This window comes from Tubulanus polymorphus, unplaced genomic scaffold (genome assembly GCF_964204645.1).
Source record: "Tubulanus polymorphus unplaced genomic scaffold, tnTubPoly1.2 scaffold_43, whole genome shotgun sequence".
In the NCBI taxonomy this organism is placed as follows: Eukaryota; Metazoa; Nemertea; class Palaeonemertea; order Tubulaniformes; family Tubulanidae; genus Tubulanus; species Tubulanus polymorphus.
Genome location: NW_027437449.1, coordinates 1 through 19,883, shown reverse-complemented (window position 1 = coordinate 19,883; position 19,883 = coordinate 1). Strand labels below are relative to the sequence as shown.

At 43.0% G+C, this 19,883-nt stretch overlaps 2 protein-coding genes across 5 annotated transcripts; one reads left to right on the top strand and one right to left on the bottom strand.

Annotated features, from left to right (window-relative positions):
- Window positions 1-108: 108 nt before the first annotated feature.
- On the top strand, window positions 109-10,447 carry LOC141914556 (uncharacterized). Of its 4 annotated transcripts, none has more exons than XM_074805781.1 (16): window positions 109-125; window positions 967-1,107; window positions 2,662-2,858; window positions 3,095-3,202; window positions 3,288-3,333; window positions 3,448-3,537; window positions 3,611-3,970; window positions 4,072-4,105; window positions 5,959-6,020; window positions 6,113-6,548; window positions 7,072-7,220; window positions 7,813-8,078; window positions 8,157-8,289; window positions 8,371-8,488; window positions 8,560-8,623; window positions 8,704-10,447. In XM_074805781.1, exons 1-16 carry the CDS (start codon window positions 113-115, stop codon window positions 8,770-8,772), a joined length of 2,286 nt encoding a protein of 761 aa, XP_074661882.1. In that variant the 5' UTR covers window positions 109-112; the 3' UTR covers window positions 8,773-10,447. The 4 variants fall into 4 exon arrangements, with proteins under 4 accessions (XP_074661882.1, XP_074661881.1, XP_074661883.1 ...); XM_074805780.1 differs by having other exon boundaries at window positions 4,072-4,129; XM_074805782.1 differs by having other exon boundaries at window positions 4,072-4,135; window positions 7,072-7,181.
- Window positions 10,448-10,970: 523 nt separating this feature from the next.
- Window positions 10,971-12,947, bottom strand: LOC141914557 (guanosine-3',5'-bis(diphosphate) 3'-pyrophosphohydrolase MESH1-like). The gene is made up of 4 exons (XM_074805783.1): window positions 12,822-12,947; window positions 12,524-12,579; window positions 12,280-12,361; window positions 10,971-11,337 (listed from the first exon to the last, which is right to left on the bottom strand). Exons 1-4 carry the CDS (start codon window positions 12,928-12,930, stop codon window positions 11,048-11,050), a joined length of 537 nt encoding a protein of 178 aa, XP_074661884.1. The 5' UTR covers window positions 12,931-12,947; the 3' UTR covers window positions 10,971-11,047.
- Between the last annotated feature and the right edge of the window lie 6,936 nt (window positions 12,948-19,883).

Genomic DNA, 19,883 nt, shown 5'->3' with positions numbered 1-19,883 from the left:
ATGGTTTTAGAACTAAAAGAAAACGAACATTGAGATCAATTTGGAAACTAATTTGCTATTGAACGAACTTTAAAAATTGGGATATCCCGTCATCCGGGTCTCTGAATTCAAGATGGCGGCTAGTGGTCAGTAAAACGTGATCCAACACTCAAAAAACATTTCAACTCGAATAAATCAGTTGTAAAATGAGTTAATCGCTGAGATTAACCGTTAATCCGCGTATCGGCATCGATAATCTCTGGATTAGAACCGATTTAGCGCCGGTTAACGGTGTTCAGACGCTTAAAACTCGTAGAATATGTTACCGGGATTAGTCTGTGTCAACTACGCTTACGTAATTGATTTACCAATTAGAGGAGGCCGTTATTTACGAGAAACACCAGATATTTTTTGATTGATTTGTGAGAATCGATTTGATTCCGATGAAAGTTAGATCCATGGGTTAAGGATATCGAGTTCTCCTTGAGGGATCCTGCCCAAACATTGTCCCAGAGATTCACGACCATGCACGGGCCTCACTCAGTCCCGGGTGGCCCTTCACTGATTTGACTGAGGTCTGCTGGTAGAGAGAGAGAGAGGATGGAGACTCAGTCGTTTTTGTAACTTCATTAATTTCATTCTTTGAAATAAAGCCAAAAACGACACCTGCTACTGGCAGGTGTCAACATCCTGCCAGTGCAGGTTTCAATATCAGCTGCCACTCATCTCGTACCCCCCTCCTCCCCTCCCTCTTACCTCTCACTCCCTTCCACTCCCTCTCACCCTCATAACTTGTCAATCATCAAATTACTTGAAAAATATTTTATGTAAAAGTCGAATTTGATATATCATTCAAAACGTTTGTATTATTGTTGCTCAACTTGTTTGCGAGGCTTCTAGGAAATTTACCTACCGAAAACCAAAAACATCCTGCAATCACAAAGTGTGGTTTATATAAATAAATTCTCTCTTGTTTTATTTTTGCAGGTAAAAAGAAGAAGTCTAAAGGAAAGACGCTTCATTTAAATGAATTTCTCGGAGATGAGTCTGATTCTCCGGGAATCAGTCTGGTTTTACAGAATAAAACCGACTGGGCAACCGAAATGGAAAATGAGGATATAGGTGGAGGTTAGTATACACCGGACAGGGGGCGCTAGTACCATATACATCTACTAGACAGGGGGCGCTAGTAAGATATACATCTACCGGACAGGGGGCGCTAGTACCATATACATCCACCAGACAGGGGGCGCTAGTACGATATACATCTACCGGACAGGGGGCGCTAGTACGATATACATCCACCAGACAGGGGGCGCTAGTACGATATACATCTACCGGACAGGGGGCGCTAGTAAGATATACATCTACCGGACAGGGGGCGCTAGTACGATATATATCTACCAGACAGGGGACGCTAGTAAGATATACATCTACCAGACAGGGGGGCGCTAGTACGATATACATCTACCGGACAGGGGGCGCTAGTACGATATACATCTACGGGACAGGGGGCGCTAGTACGATATACATCCACCGGACAGGGGGCGCTAGTACGATATACATCTACCGGACAGGGGGCGCTAGTACGATATACATCTACCGGACAGGGGGCGCTAGTACGATATACATCTACCAGACAGGGGGCGCTAGTACGATATACATCTACCGGACAGGGGGCGCTAGTACGATATACATCTACCAGACAGGGGGCGCTAGTACGATATACATCTACCAGACAGGGGGCGCTAGTACGATATTCATCTACCGGACAGGGGGCGCTAGTACGATATACATCTACCGGACAGGGGGCGCTAGTACGATATACATCTACCGGACAGGGGGCGCTAGTACGATATACATCTACGGGACAGGGGGCGCTAGTACGATATACATCTACCGGACAGGGGGCGCTATTACGATATACATCTACCGGACAGGGGGCGCTAGTACGATATACATCTACCGGACAGGGGGCGCTAGTACGATATACATCTACCAGACAGGGGGCGCTAGTACGATATACATCTACCAGACAGGGGGCGCTAGTACGATATACATCTACCAGACAGGGGGCGCTAGTACGATATACATCTACCAGACAGGGGGCGCTAGTACGATATACATCTACCGGACAGGGGGCGCTAGTACGATATACATCTACCGGACAGGGGGCGCTAGTACGATATACATCTACCAGACAGGGGGCGCTAGTGCGATATACATCTACGGGACAGGGGGCGCTAGTGCGATATACATCTACGGGACAGGGGGCGCTAGTGCGATATACATCTACCAGACAGGGGGCGCTAGTGCGATATACATCTACCAGACAGGGGGCGCTAGTGCGATATACATCTACCAGACAGGGGGCGCTAGTACGATATACATCTACCAGACAGGGGGCGCTAGTGCGATATACATCTACCAGACAGGGGGCGCTAGTACGATATACATCTACCGGACAGGGGGCGCTAGTACGATATACATCTACCGGACAGGGGGCGCTAGTACGATATACATCTACCAGGTGTCACTAGTAGTTTCTCAATCAACCTTCTCGTGATAATCAATGAAAACTCTTTAAAATAACAAGATTTGAAATTTGAAAATGAACTGATTTTACCTGTGCTATAATTTACGCCATCTAGTGGTGTATACCGGTACCGATATTATTTATAGAATCGATGGATATGGATTACGGTATCAGTCGCCCGACTGTAAACCGGGCACTGTTACCCTCGGCTCCCAAGTCAGCCCTCGGGCCAACCGTAGATATGGCTAAAGTACCCACGAAGCCGCCATTCACAGCGTTTCTAGGCAACCTACCGTACGATGTCGACGAGGAAAGCATTCATAAATTCTTCAGCAAATTTGAGGTGAGTTTTAAATCAAGGAATTTCTGCTTTATTTTGTATGAGAATTTTGTATTTTTGGTGTCTTGTTGTTCTTGCTGGTGACGAGTGGCACAAGGAACTTCTTGATAAGAAACAGCCCTCACTGAGGATATCTTATAATTTAATCAGAGAATTTGAATTTTTGGTGTCTTGCTGATGACGCAAGGAACCTGCCATGACAGTTGTAATTCAGTGTAACGGTATGGTTGTATTTGTAGGTATTGTCGGTACGGTTACCAGCTGATGGCGGACGCAGAAAGGGTTTTGGTTACGCGGAATTTGCTGATCGACAATCTCTAATAGCAGCTATCGATCTCAACGATGAGGTAAGAATCATTTTCTGGACAATCATTGATTTTAGAGAAAAGATAAAAATGATTGTATTGAATGAATTTATTGTTAATTTTTCAGATGTTGTTGAATCGTAAAATTCGAGTTGATTTAGCCAGTAATCAAGGTTTGTAGTTTTATCTCCCTATAGAGTGCGCCGGTTTATCCAGCTAGAGAGAGCGCCACCGATAACAATGCATACTTGCCACAGTAATGAATGAAGGTGTATGATTATTTGTAGAGTCTGGAGGAGGTGGTTTTGGAGGCGGAGGACGAGGTGAAACTGATCGCTCTGACGAGGCCAGTGATTGGAGGAGTCGACCTATGACCGGTATGCATAACTCACTTGCCAGGGCTCGATTCTGTCGAGGAAATTTATTATTTGATTTTGTTTGAAATTCTAGATGATTCGCGAAATGATGATCGCTTTTCGAGTCGAGGTAGGGATGATGATCGCGGTGGTTTTGGAGGCCGTGATCGCGGATATGGCGGTGATCGTGATCGCGGATATGGCGGCGATCGTGATCGCGGTTATGGCGGTGATCGTGATCGCGGATATGGCGGTGATCGGGATCGCGGGTACGGAGGTGATCGTGATCGCGGATATGGTGGTGATCGGGATCGCGGATATGGCGGTGATCGTGATCGCGGATATGGCGGTGATCGTGATCGCGGATATGGCGGTGATCGTGATCGCGGGTATGGTGGTAGCCGTGGGTATGGCGGTGATCGCGATGGTGGTTATGGTAGAGACAGAAGAGATGGTAGGTTTTTGATCAGACTTTAAAGTGATATTTGGTTTATTTCGCTGTTTGTTATTTGAATTAGTAGATGATTTTAACGGCTTGTATTGTTGTAATTGTAGGTCGTGGTTTTGGAGGTGGTTTCCGTGGAGACAGGTATAGAGACCGGTATAATGATAGGTACAGGTAGGGTTTCGATAAGATTCTTCGTTCCTGCTTAAAAACACCAGAGGTCACTTTCAATATATCGCTCTCTAATGTCACTAGGTGGCACTAGTGTCAACTCAGTCATACATGAACTAGATGGAGACACTGGTGCGCCGGTGTCTCACTAGGTGTCACTAGTTGTAGTTGTATAGAAATTGAAAAGCTTACTGTGGCAATCTACATTCCGCTAGGAGTCACTAGGGTTGAGTATATTTGCGATGACTAGTGGTGCCATCTATTGTTGCGATGAACGGAATTGACCAGAGTGTTTTCTAGTTAACAATGACTCTATCTGTAAACGGCTCACATCACTCAAACTACAGCTGCTTATTTCATAGAGTATTCTGTAATTCGCTTAATTCTCACGAACTGTGATTCTGCTTGATTAGTACCTCTTAGAGCCAGTAGAGGGTGTTGTGTTATACAGTAAAACCCGGGACGACGGGCGTGTCGTATCCATGGTTTCACTCTATAATGGAATAGATGTCTTATTTTTGATCCTACTTTTATTTGTCATTATTTTGATTTTCATGCTTTTTTTCATGTTTTCTCTAAAATATTGAATTAAACCCGGTTCAAATTGAGTCAGTTTTACAAAATGATTCGATTTAGGATTTGAAATAAGGAACCAGGTTTAGATGTGTTATTATTTGCATGTTGCATGTTTTAATTATTTGATAATCTCAAAGTGAATTTTACAGTGAAGCTCATTTAAGTGTAACTCAGAAAACTTGATTAACCTTCACCAAAAGTGCTGGGTCCAATTTCACGAAACAGGTTTAAGCCCAAAACGGTTAAGTTTGAATTGTTGTCCTCGTTGAAAATATGAAGTAACCAATAGCAATTACACCAAATATTTCAGTTAAATTTTTTTCGTGAAACCTGGGCCTGGAGATAAATTGAAATTTAGAACACTGCACTGTGTTGTATAACTGGCATAACACCTAAAGTGCATCTACACCGCGGTGCAGCGTATCCAGTGTATCTACACCGCGGTGCGACGTATCCAGTATATCTACACCGCGGTGCGGCGTATCCAGTGTATCTACACCGCGGTGCAGCGTATCCAGTGTGTCTACACCGCGGTGCAGCGTATCCAGTGTATCTACACCGCGGTGCAGCGTATCCAGTGTATCTACACCGCGGTGCAACGTATCCAGTGTGTCTACACCGCGGTGCAGCGTATCCAGTGCATCTACACCGCGGTGCAGCGTATCCGGTGTATCTACACCGCGGTGCAGCGTATCCAGTGTATCTACACCGCGGTGTGGCGTATCCAGTATATCTACACCGCGGTGCAGCGTATCCAGTGCATCTACACCGCGGTGCAGCGTATCCAGTGTATCTACACCGCGGCGCGCCGTATCCAGTGTATCTACACCGCGGTACGGCGTATCCAGTGTATCTACACCGCGATGCGGCGTATCCAGTGTGTCTACACCGCGGTGCGGCATATCCAGTGTATCTACACCGCGGTGCGGCGTATCCAGTGTGTCTACACCGCGGCGCGGCGTATCCAGTGCGGTGTACGTAATAATTCCACTGTTTGATATGTACTGCCATCTTTCAATAGAGATAAAAACTAATTACATCAATACACCATGATGCGACAACAAAGTATCACTGATTGATACGCCGCACTTTGATGTAGACTCACTGAAAGGATAAACACTGATGAGCTTAAATTTATGAAGAATCTGATATGACTTTCATAGTCACACAGATTTTGTGGTTTCTTGTATTTGAAAATAAAGTTCTCGGAATCATCTCGTGATGTATTTAATGTATTTTATATTTTTTAGCCGTGACGACCGGTACGGAGGAAGTGGTGGTAACCGTGACGACAGATACTCCTCAAATCGAGGTCATGTATTTGTTGTTGGTTTCTGAGTGAAATTATGTGATAAAACTCGCGAGGATGATTTCAGTAATTGATGTTTCAATTGTTTTCTATAGAAGGAGGAGGTGAGGGACCGAAAGAACGTCCGAGACTGAACCTCGCTCCTCGTTCCAAGCAGACGGACGACGGTGGCGCCCCCTCTGAAGAGAATCGTACGGCGTCGTCGTCTATATTCGGGTCGGCGCGACCGATCGATACCGCCTCACGAGAGAGAGAGATCGAGAAAAAACTAGAATCACCGGCGGTGGCGCCCCCTCAGCAGACGGAACCGAAGAAATCGTCGGATTCGATATTTGGATCGGCGCGACCGGTTGATACAGCGGCACGAGAGAGAGAGATAGAGGAGAGACTGGAGAGAATGCGTTTACAGACTGGACCTGGAGCTGGAGCTGGAGCTGGAGTTGGAGCTGGAGCTGGAGCTGGAGCTGGAGAGAATAAAGAGAATGATTCATCATCGACATCTAATGATAATAGTGAACGAGAAAAACCACGGTATGTGAACACCCTCCTCCCCTCCTCCCCTCACCCCCTCCTCCCCTCCTCCCCCTCACCCATCAGTGACATCCCCCTCCCCTCACCCATCAGTGACATCCTCCCTCCCCTCACCCATCTGTGACTACAGTGAGGGGGACCAACACCCCTTCCACTCACCCATCTGAGGGGACATCCCGCTCCCCCACCCCATCATTGAGGGGGGTCTGTGAGGAAATACTGGGTCACTTGCACAGTTGTGGTTTATTACTTAGTTCTATAACTGCCAATCTATCAACTTAAGATTAATCTGGACCCCTTTTGTACTGGTCATAACTGTGTTCTTTTCTTAAAAAATAAGTCTATGTTGAGTATGTGTTGAAATGGTTCGATGATGTTCTTATAATCGAACAGTTTATGTCTGTGTTTTATGCTGTTACTCGTGTTGTTGCTGTTGCTGCTGCTGCTGCTGCTGCTGCTGCTGCTGCTGCTGCTGCTGCTGCTGCTGCTGCTGTTGTTGTTTATATATTTCGATATTTTTCAGTTTTTCATCTCGAGATATCCGTTTGGACGAGGACTATCAGGAGGAAATTCGTCGCCATGAAGAACGTCGTCGTGGTAACCGTGATAATTCTCCTGTGTCGGACCGAGGAGGTAGACAGATGGGTTATGGGAAGGGCGTATTGCGTCCAGGTATCGGTCACTCTAAAGCAACTTTTAATGTTCATATTTTTAGTTGCTAATTGTGTCTAGTCACCTGTTACTGCTGCGGCTGCGGCTGCTGCTGCTGCTGCTGCTGCTGCTGCTGCTAAAAAACCAGATCAATCACACTCACAATCAGTGTTCTCGGCTGTAGAGGCGGCCACCACCACGACCCCTCTGAAAATCAACCACTCCTTATAAAATATCTTCTGCCCCTACCAGAGATAGAAGACTACACCAAAATTGCGCTGATTTTCTGTATTTTGGGGAGATTGAAAGCCTTGCTACGACACTGTACAACAGCCCCGTTAAAATACCAGCGTAGGAGAACACTGAGAATCTTAAGTCCGGTTCTAGTTCAGATATTAACTTATCTAAACCTGGTTTAAATCTAGACTAGAGTCTAGACCGAGTGTAAACTGACTGTTGAACTATTATTATTTTTTCTTCACTATATTCACACTTACTTCAATATTATTTATATTTTGTTTTAGAAATTCGAACAAACTTATTCCATGATTTTCATAATTGTATTGACAAAGTGTATTGTAAATGTATTGTGTATTGTATTGTGTATTGACAGTTGGTCGACGGAAAGACAGCGAAAATTCAAATCATTCGGACGTCGACGGTGTCCACCAATCAGAAGACTCGAATAAATCATCGGCGCGACAAGCTCCGTCGCGGAAAGAAGAGACCGTTCTGGTACCAGCACCGCCACCTGCTGAGAATCCATGGACCAAACGTAAAACAGTGTCGCCTAGTTCCCAGCAGCAGACCGTTTCACCCAATTCCCAACAGGCGGCGCCACCTCAACACACGCCGCAACAATCAAAATCAGAAACACCGGTAAAATTTGAATTTCGATTTAAAACGATTTCTATTGTTGAGATAATGTTTTAGGAATTCGATTTCAAAATGTTTCAGCCGTCGGCGGGGACTGCGGAAAACACTAAAACAGGGCAACAGAATGCGTGGACTCGCGGTGAACGCGACAACGCTTGGGGGTCGAAATCACGTGACCTTGATAACAGAAATAAATCAGCGTGGAATAAACGAGGTAAGATTGACTCCCGAGAGTCTTCTGTATAGTCAATAACTCACTAGTTTATCGACTCTAAAAAGTCTTTATTTCATACAGATTCTGATAACGATACTCGTGAGTATCATAGAGATGGTGGTCGGGCACCTCGTGGGCGCGGGGCGTGGGCCCGCGGTGGATCGGCCAGTAATAATACCGCACCACCTCCAAAACAAAGGTTCGTTTAGTAATGAGTTTTTCAAATTATTCGATGTCGTTGGACTAATTGAATGATATGTGTTGTTGTAGGAAGGAAAGACCTCTGCCTAAATCTATAGATGAAATGCCTAAATATGAGGGAACTAAAGCAAAGGTGAAAATTAATGAAATGAAAATGTGGAAATTGAGATCAACATTTAAATTCATAACAAATCATTATCTTTTTTTTTTTAGGATTTCAGTGTTTCAAACAAATTTGCGCAGCTTTTAGACGGAAACAGTTGCGGTAGCGACAGCGATTGATCGCGGAGTTCCTCCTCACGTGCCGGGGTTCCTGGGGATTCCCCCGCACATGTATGGGGATTCCCCGGGTGATTCTACGCGCACTCGCGAGGGATTTCCCGGGGATTCCCCGCTCGCGCGCGAGGGGCGTTTCTAGTCGGGAAACTTGCGTAAAAAACTTTCAATGAATTCGAAATCGATATAATTTATAGAAAAAAGCGACTGAATTTTCAACAAAAAAAAAAAACATTTTATTTTTGATGTGGAATTGTTTCGCTGGTTTTGAACTGGGTTTCTGAAAACCTGATTAAAATATTCCACTGATCGCGAGTGACCTCACGTCTGCTGAGCAGTTGAAAAACATCGTTTCGTTTTTAAATATGAATAAGATTTGGATTTTTGGGAAGAATATTTGTGGTGTTAGGTCAAACTCATAATTATTTACATGAGACACAGGTCCTGAGATCGATATAAACCCCCGGGTTCGGGATTCTTATTGAATTATTTACATGAGACACAGGTCCTGAGATCGATATAAACCCCCGGGTTCGGGATTCTTATTGAATTATTTACATGAGACACAGGTCCTGAGATCGATATAAACCCCCGGGTTCGGGATTCTTATTGAATTATTCGAGTCATTGACAATGAAAAAGTTAATCATAATTTAACTGAATTATTCGACGATTGAAAATGAGAAGATTGTCATGAGTTAGCGACGTCAGGCCTTGCTAAACTTGGATACCAGTGATTGTAACACTCTGTTAGCAGGGGGTCTCCTCTGTAAGATGGGGGATCTCCTCTCTGTTAGCAGGGGGTCTCCTATCTGTAAGGTGGGGATCTCTGTAAGGAGGGGTCTCCTCTCTGTAAGGGGGTCTCCTATCTGTAAGGAGGGGATCTCCTATCTGTTAGCAGGGGGTCTCCTATCTGTAAGGAGGGGGTCTCCTATCTGTAAGGAGGGGAATCTCCTCTTTGTTAGCAGGGGATCTCCTCTCTGTAACGACGGGATCTCCTCTCTGAGGGGGTCACTCGGGACTCTTGTTTCTATGCTATAGATTTATTTTCTTACAACCAGTAATTTATGCAGGTTTAAAGATAAACCACAAATTGTGAACTCGACTCATTATTTACTCCCAGCGCCCCCTACCTCCTTTCCCTGTGTACGATAAACTGCCTAAAAATGTGACTCTTCTAAGAAAAGTAAAATATCCCGAAAAAATATAACAATTTTCTAACAATTTCTGACAGTTTTCCGAATTTAAAAAAAATGCAAACCTACGAATTCTGTTTATTGATTTTATAATGTTTGAAAATATTAATTTTCAACGTAATAAAAATCAGGATTTATAGATATTAATATTAATATTTATAAAAACAAGGTTTTACGATGATGATTATAATTATGATGATGAGACAATTTTTGTAGATAATTATTAATTAATTAATTAATAATATTGATCAATAAAAGTGTGCGTTCAGACTCTCGATGTTTTTAACTAAGATAAAGTAATGTTCGTTTTCGGGAAACAAAATGGCCGCTCGCACTAGATCCTCTTATGACATCACTATCGGTGATCTTTAAGAAGCTTTTGTTTTATAAGTTATTTGTTAACGATGTGTAATCGCTATTTTAAAGTATTTGATGATGTCATAGGGTGATGACAGTGGAGGCGGCCATTATTGTCCGTTTCACTCGTGGTATTCGACACTTTATTTGTATTTTCTCCTTGTATTATAAACAGATCGATATTTCACACGTGACAGACCGGATGAAACCGGTCCAGACCGGATGAAACCGGTCCAGACCGGATGAAACCGGATTGGACTTCAGTGATAATCATTGCTTGTGTATAAATAAATACCATATATAAAAATATACAAACTGTTTTATTGTGTTTTTGGATTCAGGATTTGATAAAGACTTTGTTTCTGTTCCTGGCTTGTTTTTCAACAGTTTTTCTTTTTATTTGTCATAACTCATACGACTGACTCCATATTTTGCCAGACTTTTGGGATTCCTCTCCTTGTTGTCTAGATGTTTGATTGGTTTTAGAATCTAAGTCCTGACTGCAATAGGCCCTGGTACTTTACACAGATAGTTCACTGTGTCAAGTGGAGAGGGTTAGTTCACTAGATTGAGGGAGTTTACAAACAGCCGATCCTGCCACCAGGAAAAAACAGATTAACAATTAAAAGAAAAATTGTAATTTCATTCTGATTATTGCACAGTAACCCAGTATAATTCATTGAGATTATACAGTGTAATTTATCAAGTTTACACTGTAATTTATCAAGTTTACAGTATAATTTGTCTCTGTTTAAATAATTGATCGAGTGATGTTTCTAAATAAGAGTTAGTTCCACGGCAACCGTTGACCACCTTCGACGCCCACACAAAGTAATCGTGAATCCGTTGAGGCGTCCATCCTCTCGGGGAAACCCGGTTTAAATCTCGTAGATTATAGAGTTTATCAGCGAGTTTAACGAGTTTAGCCGCTCGACTCGCGTTCACCGCGTGTTCTATTTGTAACTGTTTTCGTTGAACAGAAGGTAAACTTTTATCATCAGTTACTTCACGAACAATATCTGAAATAAATTCATACATCATTAAATATCAACATCTTATACACCCCTAAAATATACATCCTCCTTCTGTCCTCTCCCTGGATGCCCCTCTCTCTCCATGGATGCCCCCCTCTCTCCCTGGATGCCCCCTCTCTCCCTGGAAACCCCCTCTCTGGACGCCCTCTCTCTCCCTGGGGACGCCCTCTCTGGACGCCCCCCTCCTCTCTCAGGCCTAGCTCGGTCAGTTTTAGTAGTACATACCTGATAGAAGTCTAAATAGGACCAGAAAGCACTGGCAGTCGACCTAAATCATTGTGACTGGTCACACTAATGTCTATTTCAACTTAACTTGAGAGCATTCCAGGTGGCCTAGCTCACTCAGTTTTGGTAATACATACCTGATAAAGGTCTTAATAGGGCCAGAAAGGACGGGCAGTCGACCTAAATCATCATTTTTTAATCCATTTTAAACTGTATTGAAGGATATCCAAAAAGTCTTCACTGAAAGGGGTTAAATGAAGAGATGTGACTCCATGATTTGAAAGTTTAACAATATGTTTCCATGCCTTCGTACCAAACTTCAGTTGGTAGGCATGGAGACATATTGTTAAACTTTCAAATCATGGAGTCTCTTTTCTCTCAGGAACCCCATTCAATGAAGACTTTTTGGATATCCTTCAATACAGTTAAAAGTGGATTAAAAAACGATATTTTAGGTCGACTGCCTGTCCTTTCTGGTCCTGATAAGACTTCTATCAGGTATGTACTACCAAAACTGACTGAGCTAGGCCAACAGGAATACTCTCAAGTCAGGTTGAAATAGACATTAGTCAGTAACCTGTCTGTGGTTTAGTTTCACGATTGGATATTTTCACAAACCACATATAAGCCCTTGGTATAAGCTCATCCGATTATAAAAAGCTTACTACCAACGATTAGGTAACTAACTAAGGTGGTACTAACCTGTCACTTCTTTGCCAAATGTTGCTTCAAGTTCTTCAAATGTTGTCTCTGTATCTTCGACAGTATCGTGTAATAAAGCAGCCTAAAATGAGCAGGAGACTAAATATATATCTCTCAACCCTCGTTGGAGCAGTGGTCCGGGTTTCCCACTACCTAGAGCATGCCCGCGGGGGTGCCCCGCAGCCTCTCTCGGGGCCCCAGCGAAACCTTTTTCATATTGTTTACCCCTCGTATTAGAACTAACCTGTATTATAACAATGTCATCGATTTTAGCTTCCTCTGTCAAAATATTAGCAACGCCTAGAAATAGATTGACATTTTGTCTTTGAAGAGCGAAAGAGGTTAGATCCTAAAAAAGAGCAGCCCCGCGGGCTAGGGTCGGCCTAGTCAGTAACCTGTCTGTGGTTTAGTTTCACGATCGGATATTTTCACAAACCACATATAAGCCCTTGGTATAAGCCCATCCGATTATAAAAGCTTACCACCAACGATTAGGTAACTAACTAACCCCCGCCCGGCCCCGGGGGTGAAGCGATACACACCGATAGGATGATTTATATACGGTGTCCTCTCTGGATCTTTGCGTTTTTGAAATTTGTGTTTTTTAGCCGCGAAATCGACGCATTTCATCAGTGTTTTCACTTCTGTCATCTTCGTTCAATCAATTTTAATTTTAATTGAATCCTACTACTGCGGCACGTGAGTTAGATACCCTGTACCTGCTGCGCTCATAGCGCGCGCTCAACAGATACTGACTGAGAGCGAGATAAAACTCGCCGCGGTAATACAGTGCAATCTGCAGAGATTGTAAACTCGGAGCGGTCTGACAGTCTACCGCGGCTTGCACCGCGAGCTCCTTATTTTCTGTCCGGAGCGCAGTCTTTAGTCCTAGTAGACCACTCGGAGTCGTCCCCGCCTCCCTGATCTGGTCGCCTCCCGCCCATCTCCGGCTTATTATAGATGTGATTCATTCTTAAAGAATTTTTATAAATGATAAACTTATCGTCAGACTATCTCTCAGTTTGTTTCTACTAAATTATTACGACAAATCTATTTTTGAAAGCATAATCTATATCAGTCGGCGCTTGGCGACGAAGACTCGAGCCCGCCCGCAACAGCGAACAGTAAAAACGGGCACAATTCAATAATAATGAGATCATGGGAAAGGTGCGTTTGAAAGATATGTTAAGATTTGATTTAAAAGATTCGAATGTGAGACAAGATTTAACTTGACTCAGGAATTGCATTCAAAAGACTTGGACCAGCAATCTTAGAAAAGCCCGCTTCGCGAAAATTGCCGCGAGGATAAATTCTAAGGAGATAAATTGGCCGAACATTGAGAAATTGATGTGAACGGATGTCATCTCTGATTTGGTTGTCGAGATAATTATTTTCCAGCTGGACTTAGAAAAAGAGATATTCTGACTCAAACCTAGAGACCTCTCTGATCGAACGGGATTTTTGAGAGAGCACAGATGTTTAGCGAGGACTGGGACTGACGGCTCAGCGGCCGACGTCACGCCTCTGATACTCATTAAACTCGCTGTGTCACAAAATTTTGACTAATGACGTATCATCTTCGTGATGCGTCCACACGCGGTTTATGACCAGTTTTAGACCGGCGGCTAATTTGACCGCGGTCATACACGATGTTTACTCTATTGCCGCAGGCTGTTCTATAATGACGACTAGGATAGAACGGCTCTGATAATGAACTCATGCCCTATAATGAGAGCTGTCTGTTGTTGTGATCGTTTATCATAACCGAAAGCAGAGACTATCATTTAGTGAAGTGTTTGTGTTTATTGATGAATTGACCAGACGGCGCGCGGCGCGACGCGACGCGACCCTTTAACGACGGCCAGTCCATTTTCCTGGGCCCATTTTTCAATACTTAAATTAGTAACATTTTGCAGTGTTTTAAATCCGTGCGATGAGTGTAACTGTGCAACTGGGCTTCAGTGACCAACTGTTTGAAGCCGACTCGGAGAGAAATGTGAAAAGCTTGTGACGATTATATTATGTGAAATGCTCAATCAGCGATTTATCTAATACTCGAATCATTTCTAGTTCATCAATTGCCCGTGTCTCAAATAGCCTACAAATCATTGGATTCTAAGATTTTGACGATCTGTTTGCTGGTGAAAAGTTGGTTAAAGAAAACCGACGGATAAATATCATAAAGTAATAATGAACTTTTAATTTTCACTATGTCAACTATCCACTGGTAACTCCTAACCAACTTTTGAGCAAATGCAGCCCCTGTTTGTTGATTCTGCAGAAATCACAAGTTAAAAGGTACGATCTTATCCATGGTATCCACGGTATCCACGGTGTGTATCCACGGTGTGTATCCTGCGGTTACTAGTTATTCTTGTTTGTAAGGATTAAGACTTTGATTCTGCTGTGGACATTGATTGACACGTGACAGGTCTCAATTCATAGCGATATTTGTCAAAAAAATTAGCGATTAATTTGAATGTTTACCGATCACGATTTTCTGTTTGAACTTCATTTCCTGGATTATCGGTAATGAGAGAAGAAGGAGGGCGACAGGGAGCAAAGGGGGGGGGGTTGATGTCACATTCACACATTATTGCCTCAAAGATTATTTATAGGTCAGCAATAACAATTCCATTGTCTTGTGATTGGTTCAAGCACACATTTAAAACAGTTCTATTCCGCGTTGGCTACACGTAGATTCTAGAAGAGCAATTGAACTTTCAAGGAGCACTAGTGACAATATTTTATTCATTTATTTATTTATCCAGGAAAGTGTAATGAAACGATCACACTAGGATTTCAGTACGTTACTAAGCGTTCACACTATAAGGACATTATTCGAGGCCAGGGTTACGGTTACATTACTGAAGTGATCTACGGTCTCGATTTCTTGAGATAATCATTCTCTGTTGATGATGTATTCGTATTGAATTGAGTTAGGAATATTACGTAACATTCAGTAAATACAAATCGAGACTCGAAGATGAGATGACTTCAGTATAAATGTAACGACTTCGCCGCCTGTCGTCAGTGGCAGTCTTAGATACAGTCATAAAAACCTCATTAGAAATACATTAGTCACAAATGTTCAGGAATCAGACCCTTACGCGTAGACTCCACAACTGTGTGGAACTGTGGAACGTGTACAACTGTGGAATTGTATCCACAACTGGCTTGAAGCCTAACGACATCATGAATTCAACTCAGTGAAACTCGGTGCTGGTTCCTTCATTTTCTGAAGCATCTAAAATAATTTATTTATTATAACTTTTGATTTTATTTCAACTAATTCATTTTTTAAATTTCACTTTTGTTTATTTATTGGCCAGAATCACGAAGACGGGGGGTCGAGGGTTAACTCGTGGGTTAAAGTTAAAACCAGGCGGTTCCGGATCCTCTTTCTCTCATCCGCAACAATACAGCCGGTTAGTTGATTTTTATGATCGCAGGCGTCAAATGACACGTTCAATGTAATACGCAATTTCCGCTAACGTCGCTTCCGCGATTGTTGCCAACTGTCTTTCAATTACGCGTATTATTAAACGTAAACGTTTATAAATTGAGCGTTTTAACGCGGCCTCTGAACGCTGGTGACGTCGACCTCTCCGTGGAAACGTGTCTTCAGAATCTAATATCAACTGTCAGTCAATATAAAACAAGGTTTATTGCTTCTTACCACAAAAATGAGAAAGAGAGAGAAGAGAAGTTTTACTGCTGTTACAAAACACAATAGCAGCCGCAGCAGAACAATAATAACATCCATCGGACGGTTCTCGGAGTCTACTGACTGACGCTGATCATTATGAGGTTCCCCGAGTCTCTCATTCTGACTGACAGTGATCGTTATGATCTACAGTGGTTGGTTCTGTGGTTCTTTAGTTCATCTCGAAAACATATCAAAACCTGCGCGTCACATCTAAAATGAACTAGAATATGCATCACTTGCAGTGAAAATCTAAACCTAAGAGGAGAGAGAGAGAGAGAGAGAGGGAGGGAGGGAGGGAGGGAGGGAGGGAGGGAGGGAGGGAGGGAGAGAGGGAGAGAGGGAGAGAGGGAGAGAGGGAGAGAGGGAGAGAGGGAGAGAGGGAGAGAGGGAGAGAGGGAGAGAGGGGAGAGAGGGAGAGAGGGAGAGAGGAGAGAGGGAGAGAGGGAGAGAGGGAGGAGGGAGGGAGGGAGGGAGGGAGGGAGGGAGGGAGGGAGGGAGGGAGGGAGGGAGGGAGGGAGGGAGGGAGAGAGGGAGAGAGGAGAGAGGGAGAGAGGAGAGAGGGAGAGAGGGAGAGAGGGAGAGAGGGAGAGAGGGAGAGAGGGAGAGAGGGAGAGAGGGAGAGAGGGAGAGAGGGAGAGAGGGAGAGAGGGAGAGAGGGAGAGAGGGAGAGAGAGAGAGAGAGAGAGAGAGAGGAGAGAGAGAGAGAGAGAGAGAGAGAGAGAGAGAGAGAGAGAGAGAGAGAGAGAGAGAGAGAGAGAGAGAGAGAGAGAGAGAGAGAGAGAGAGAGAGAGAGAGAGAGAGAGAGAGAGAGGAGAGAGAGAGAGAGAGAGAGAGAGAGAGAGAGAGAGAGAGAGAGAGAGAGAGAGAGAGAGAGAGAGAGAGAGAGAGAGAGAGAGAGAGAGAGAGAGAGAGAGAGAGAGAGAGAGAGAGAGAGAGAGAGAGGAGGAGAGGAGAATAGTTAAGTGGTCTGCTCCGGCCTGCTGAACTCGACTGATGATGATTTTTAATATATCCCCTCCATTCTCTCTGTCTCTCCATCACTAGCAGCAGCAGCAGCAGCAGCAGCAGCAGCATCCTCCCTCCACCCACATACTCCTACCATTCGTCCACTACTCAGTGACGTCATACGTTAACTCCGCCTAGTTTGACGTTGATCGAGACGTTATAACGTCAGCGCATAACGCTGTTTAACGCCGATTGGCTTGTTGTTAATTGTTGACTGATTCTCCACTCATCTCTCGTTGATGTGTTTGCTCAAAGTGTTTAATCTCGTCCTTTCTTAGTTTAACAAATTGCGCGTCAAATATCAGACCATCGAAAACAGTGTTTACAAAACTTTCCAAACGAGTTTTTGAAAACTGAGTTTTTGCGTCAAGGAGTTTTTGAAAACTGAGTTTTTGCGCCAAGGAGTTTTGAAAACTGAGTTTTTGCGCCAAGGAGTTTTTGAAAACTGAGTTTTTGCGCCAAGGAGTTTTTGAAAACTGAGTTTTTGCGCCAAGGAGTTTAAACTATTTTATCTGCGAGCTGGGTTTAATCTAAACTGTGTTTAAAGGATACTGCGGTATTGTTGTTATGGATACGGATACCGATGTGGATATCGATGTTCAGGGTTTTGACGGCGATGACGAGGAAACGAACGATGAAATCTGCCCGAAGAGCGAAGAAACTGACGATGATAGTTTCAACATGAGCGACGGCAATTCGACAGTATCGGACGAACAGACAGTCCCGGGTTCGAATCCACATTCCCCTCATAACAATAACGTTAAATCACAGTCACGTGTTGTATTATTACGCGTACCGGGACACGGAGGTCCCGAGCTCGAACCCGCCGCAGAACAATCGCCGAAATTGACGAATTTTCTAATCGAAAATATTCTCAAACCGGAATTCGGATGTTCGGTTAAAAAACCGCAAAAGAGGTCGTTTTCATCGTCTTCACCGAATACACAATTTCCTCTTCATTATCATCATCAACATCAACACAGATCATCGTTATTGTCGCCACAGCAACAGCAACAAGAAAAACCGTTAAATTTACAAAAAACGCGTACAGAACCGACGCAGCGAGCGCCACCTATTAGCGGCTCGTCCCGGGGAGGTGTAGGATCGTCTGGAAGCCCTAGGACAGGCGCAGCAGGAGCAGCAGGAGCAGCTGATGATCCAGCTCAGAAAGGTTCAGGCGCTGGTGTTTTATGGCCCGCTTGGGTTTATTGTACCAGATATTCAGATCGACCTTCATCAGGTAAAATATACCACACATATTTCACTGAGTTACAATTTATCATTTTTATGTCATCATTTGATTATCATTTTCCTGTTCATTGTGAAAATATATAATCGTGCAAATTTGTTGTGGCAAAGAGATAGATATAATGATATCAGATTATAATAATGATGATATATTTAAGCTCGATAAAGACGGCTATAGGGCGAGATAGGCCTAATACAGAAAACCTAACCTTTCGTCATATAGAGAATCGCCTCACTGATTATAAGGAGAAAGATGAAATCTGAAAAGTTTCCTCAAAGCTGATAATTGATCGATTCGATGTTTCGACTATAACCTAATAGTCATCTTCAGGAATGTGTCCAATCGATAAATATCAGCTTGAAGGAAACATTACGGATTTCATCTTTCTCATTTTTCTAGTGCGCCGATTATCTATATACTGATTCGGAATGTTTTAATAATGGTTACATAATATTCACTATATTTGGTCCGTCAAAATTTCGGCAGGGGCTAGATGATTTGTGTAAAACTATTTGTATAAAATGTATGATTTAGATGTGTTTCTGGAGACTGATATATTCTATATATTATAACCCGGTTGTGTCAAACCCGAATCAACTCGTCACTTCACGATTTATGGAGAGAGACACTGAATCTATCTTTAAGAAAAACCAGTCTAAACCAGTGATGTTTCAATAATGTATTTTATTCTATCGTGTTTATATTGGGTTTGAAAACATTCTGTTGAACCCGTTTTACAATAGCGGATGTGAGGACGGATGTCAGCGGTAAAACTATTCAACTCCACGTCTCAACCTAAACAAACTTTACTTCAATATAAAACCCTCAAAAACCTCAAACATGATTAATAGACTATAGTCTGTTCAGCGGAGCAGAACTTTCTGATGTTGTTGATAAAGTTGTCCTATTGACAAGCGACATCTCCGGGTTACCTCCCCTCTCTCTCTCTCTCTCCCTCTCTCTCTCTCTCTCAGTCCATCGCCGGCGTTTTATAACAAATAGTTTTTGTTCGGGTTTGATTTATTTATTTTTGTCGTGTTTACGCTGATCGCAGCTGATGATAAAACTTTATTATACCCGATATAGTCGACATCTTAGCCGTCTGCGCGAATATCATGAATGAGCAGCGAAATGATTATTTTAGTTACATTTTAATAATTCCGTGTTAAACTATATGAAACTATTTTACTGTTTGATGATGATATTTGACCCATTTAAAATCTCGACTCTTTCATATTTTTCTGGGGCCGCTGTTTCTCAAGTAAAAACCAGTGGATAGCAGTGACATAGTAACGATTACACTGAAACCCCTGCTTAAAAAATTAAGGGTTTATATTTCCCCTTGATTCTGATATCTTAAACATATTCTTCAAACTCCAATAGTTTGAAATTATTGCCTTCAGTTTAGTTATTAACTTATTAGAAAATTTAGAATAAAGAAACCTTTAATAGATGAATAAATCTCTTTTTATCAATAAGAGTTGATGGGAGTTGTATGGGTGTGGATGGAGTGGATAAGAGTGGATGGGAGTGGATGGAGTGGAGGGGAGTGGATAGAATAGGATGAGAGTGGATGGAAATGTAATGTTTGACAAATGTCTCTAAAAGAGATGATGGCAGCAGAATCAATTTGACAGTTTC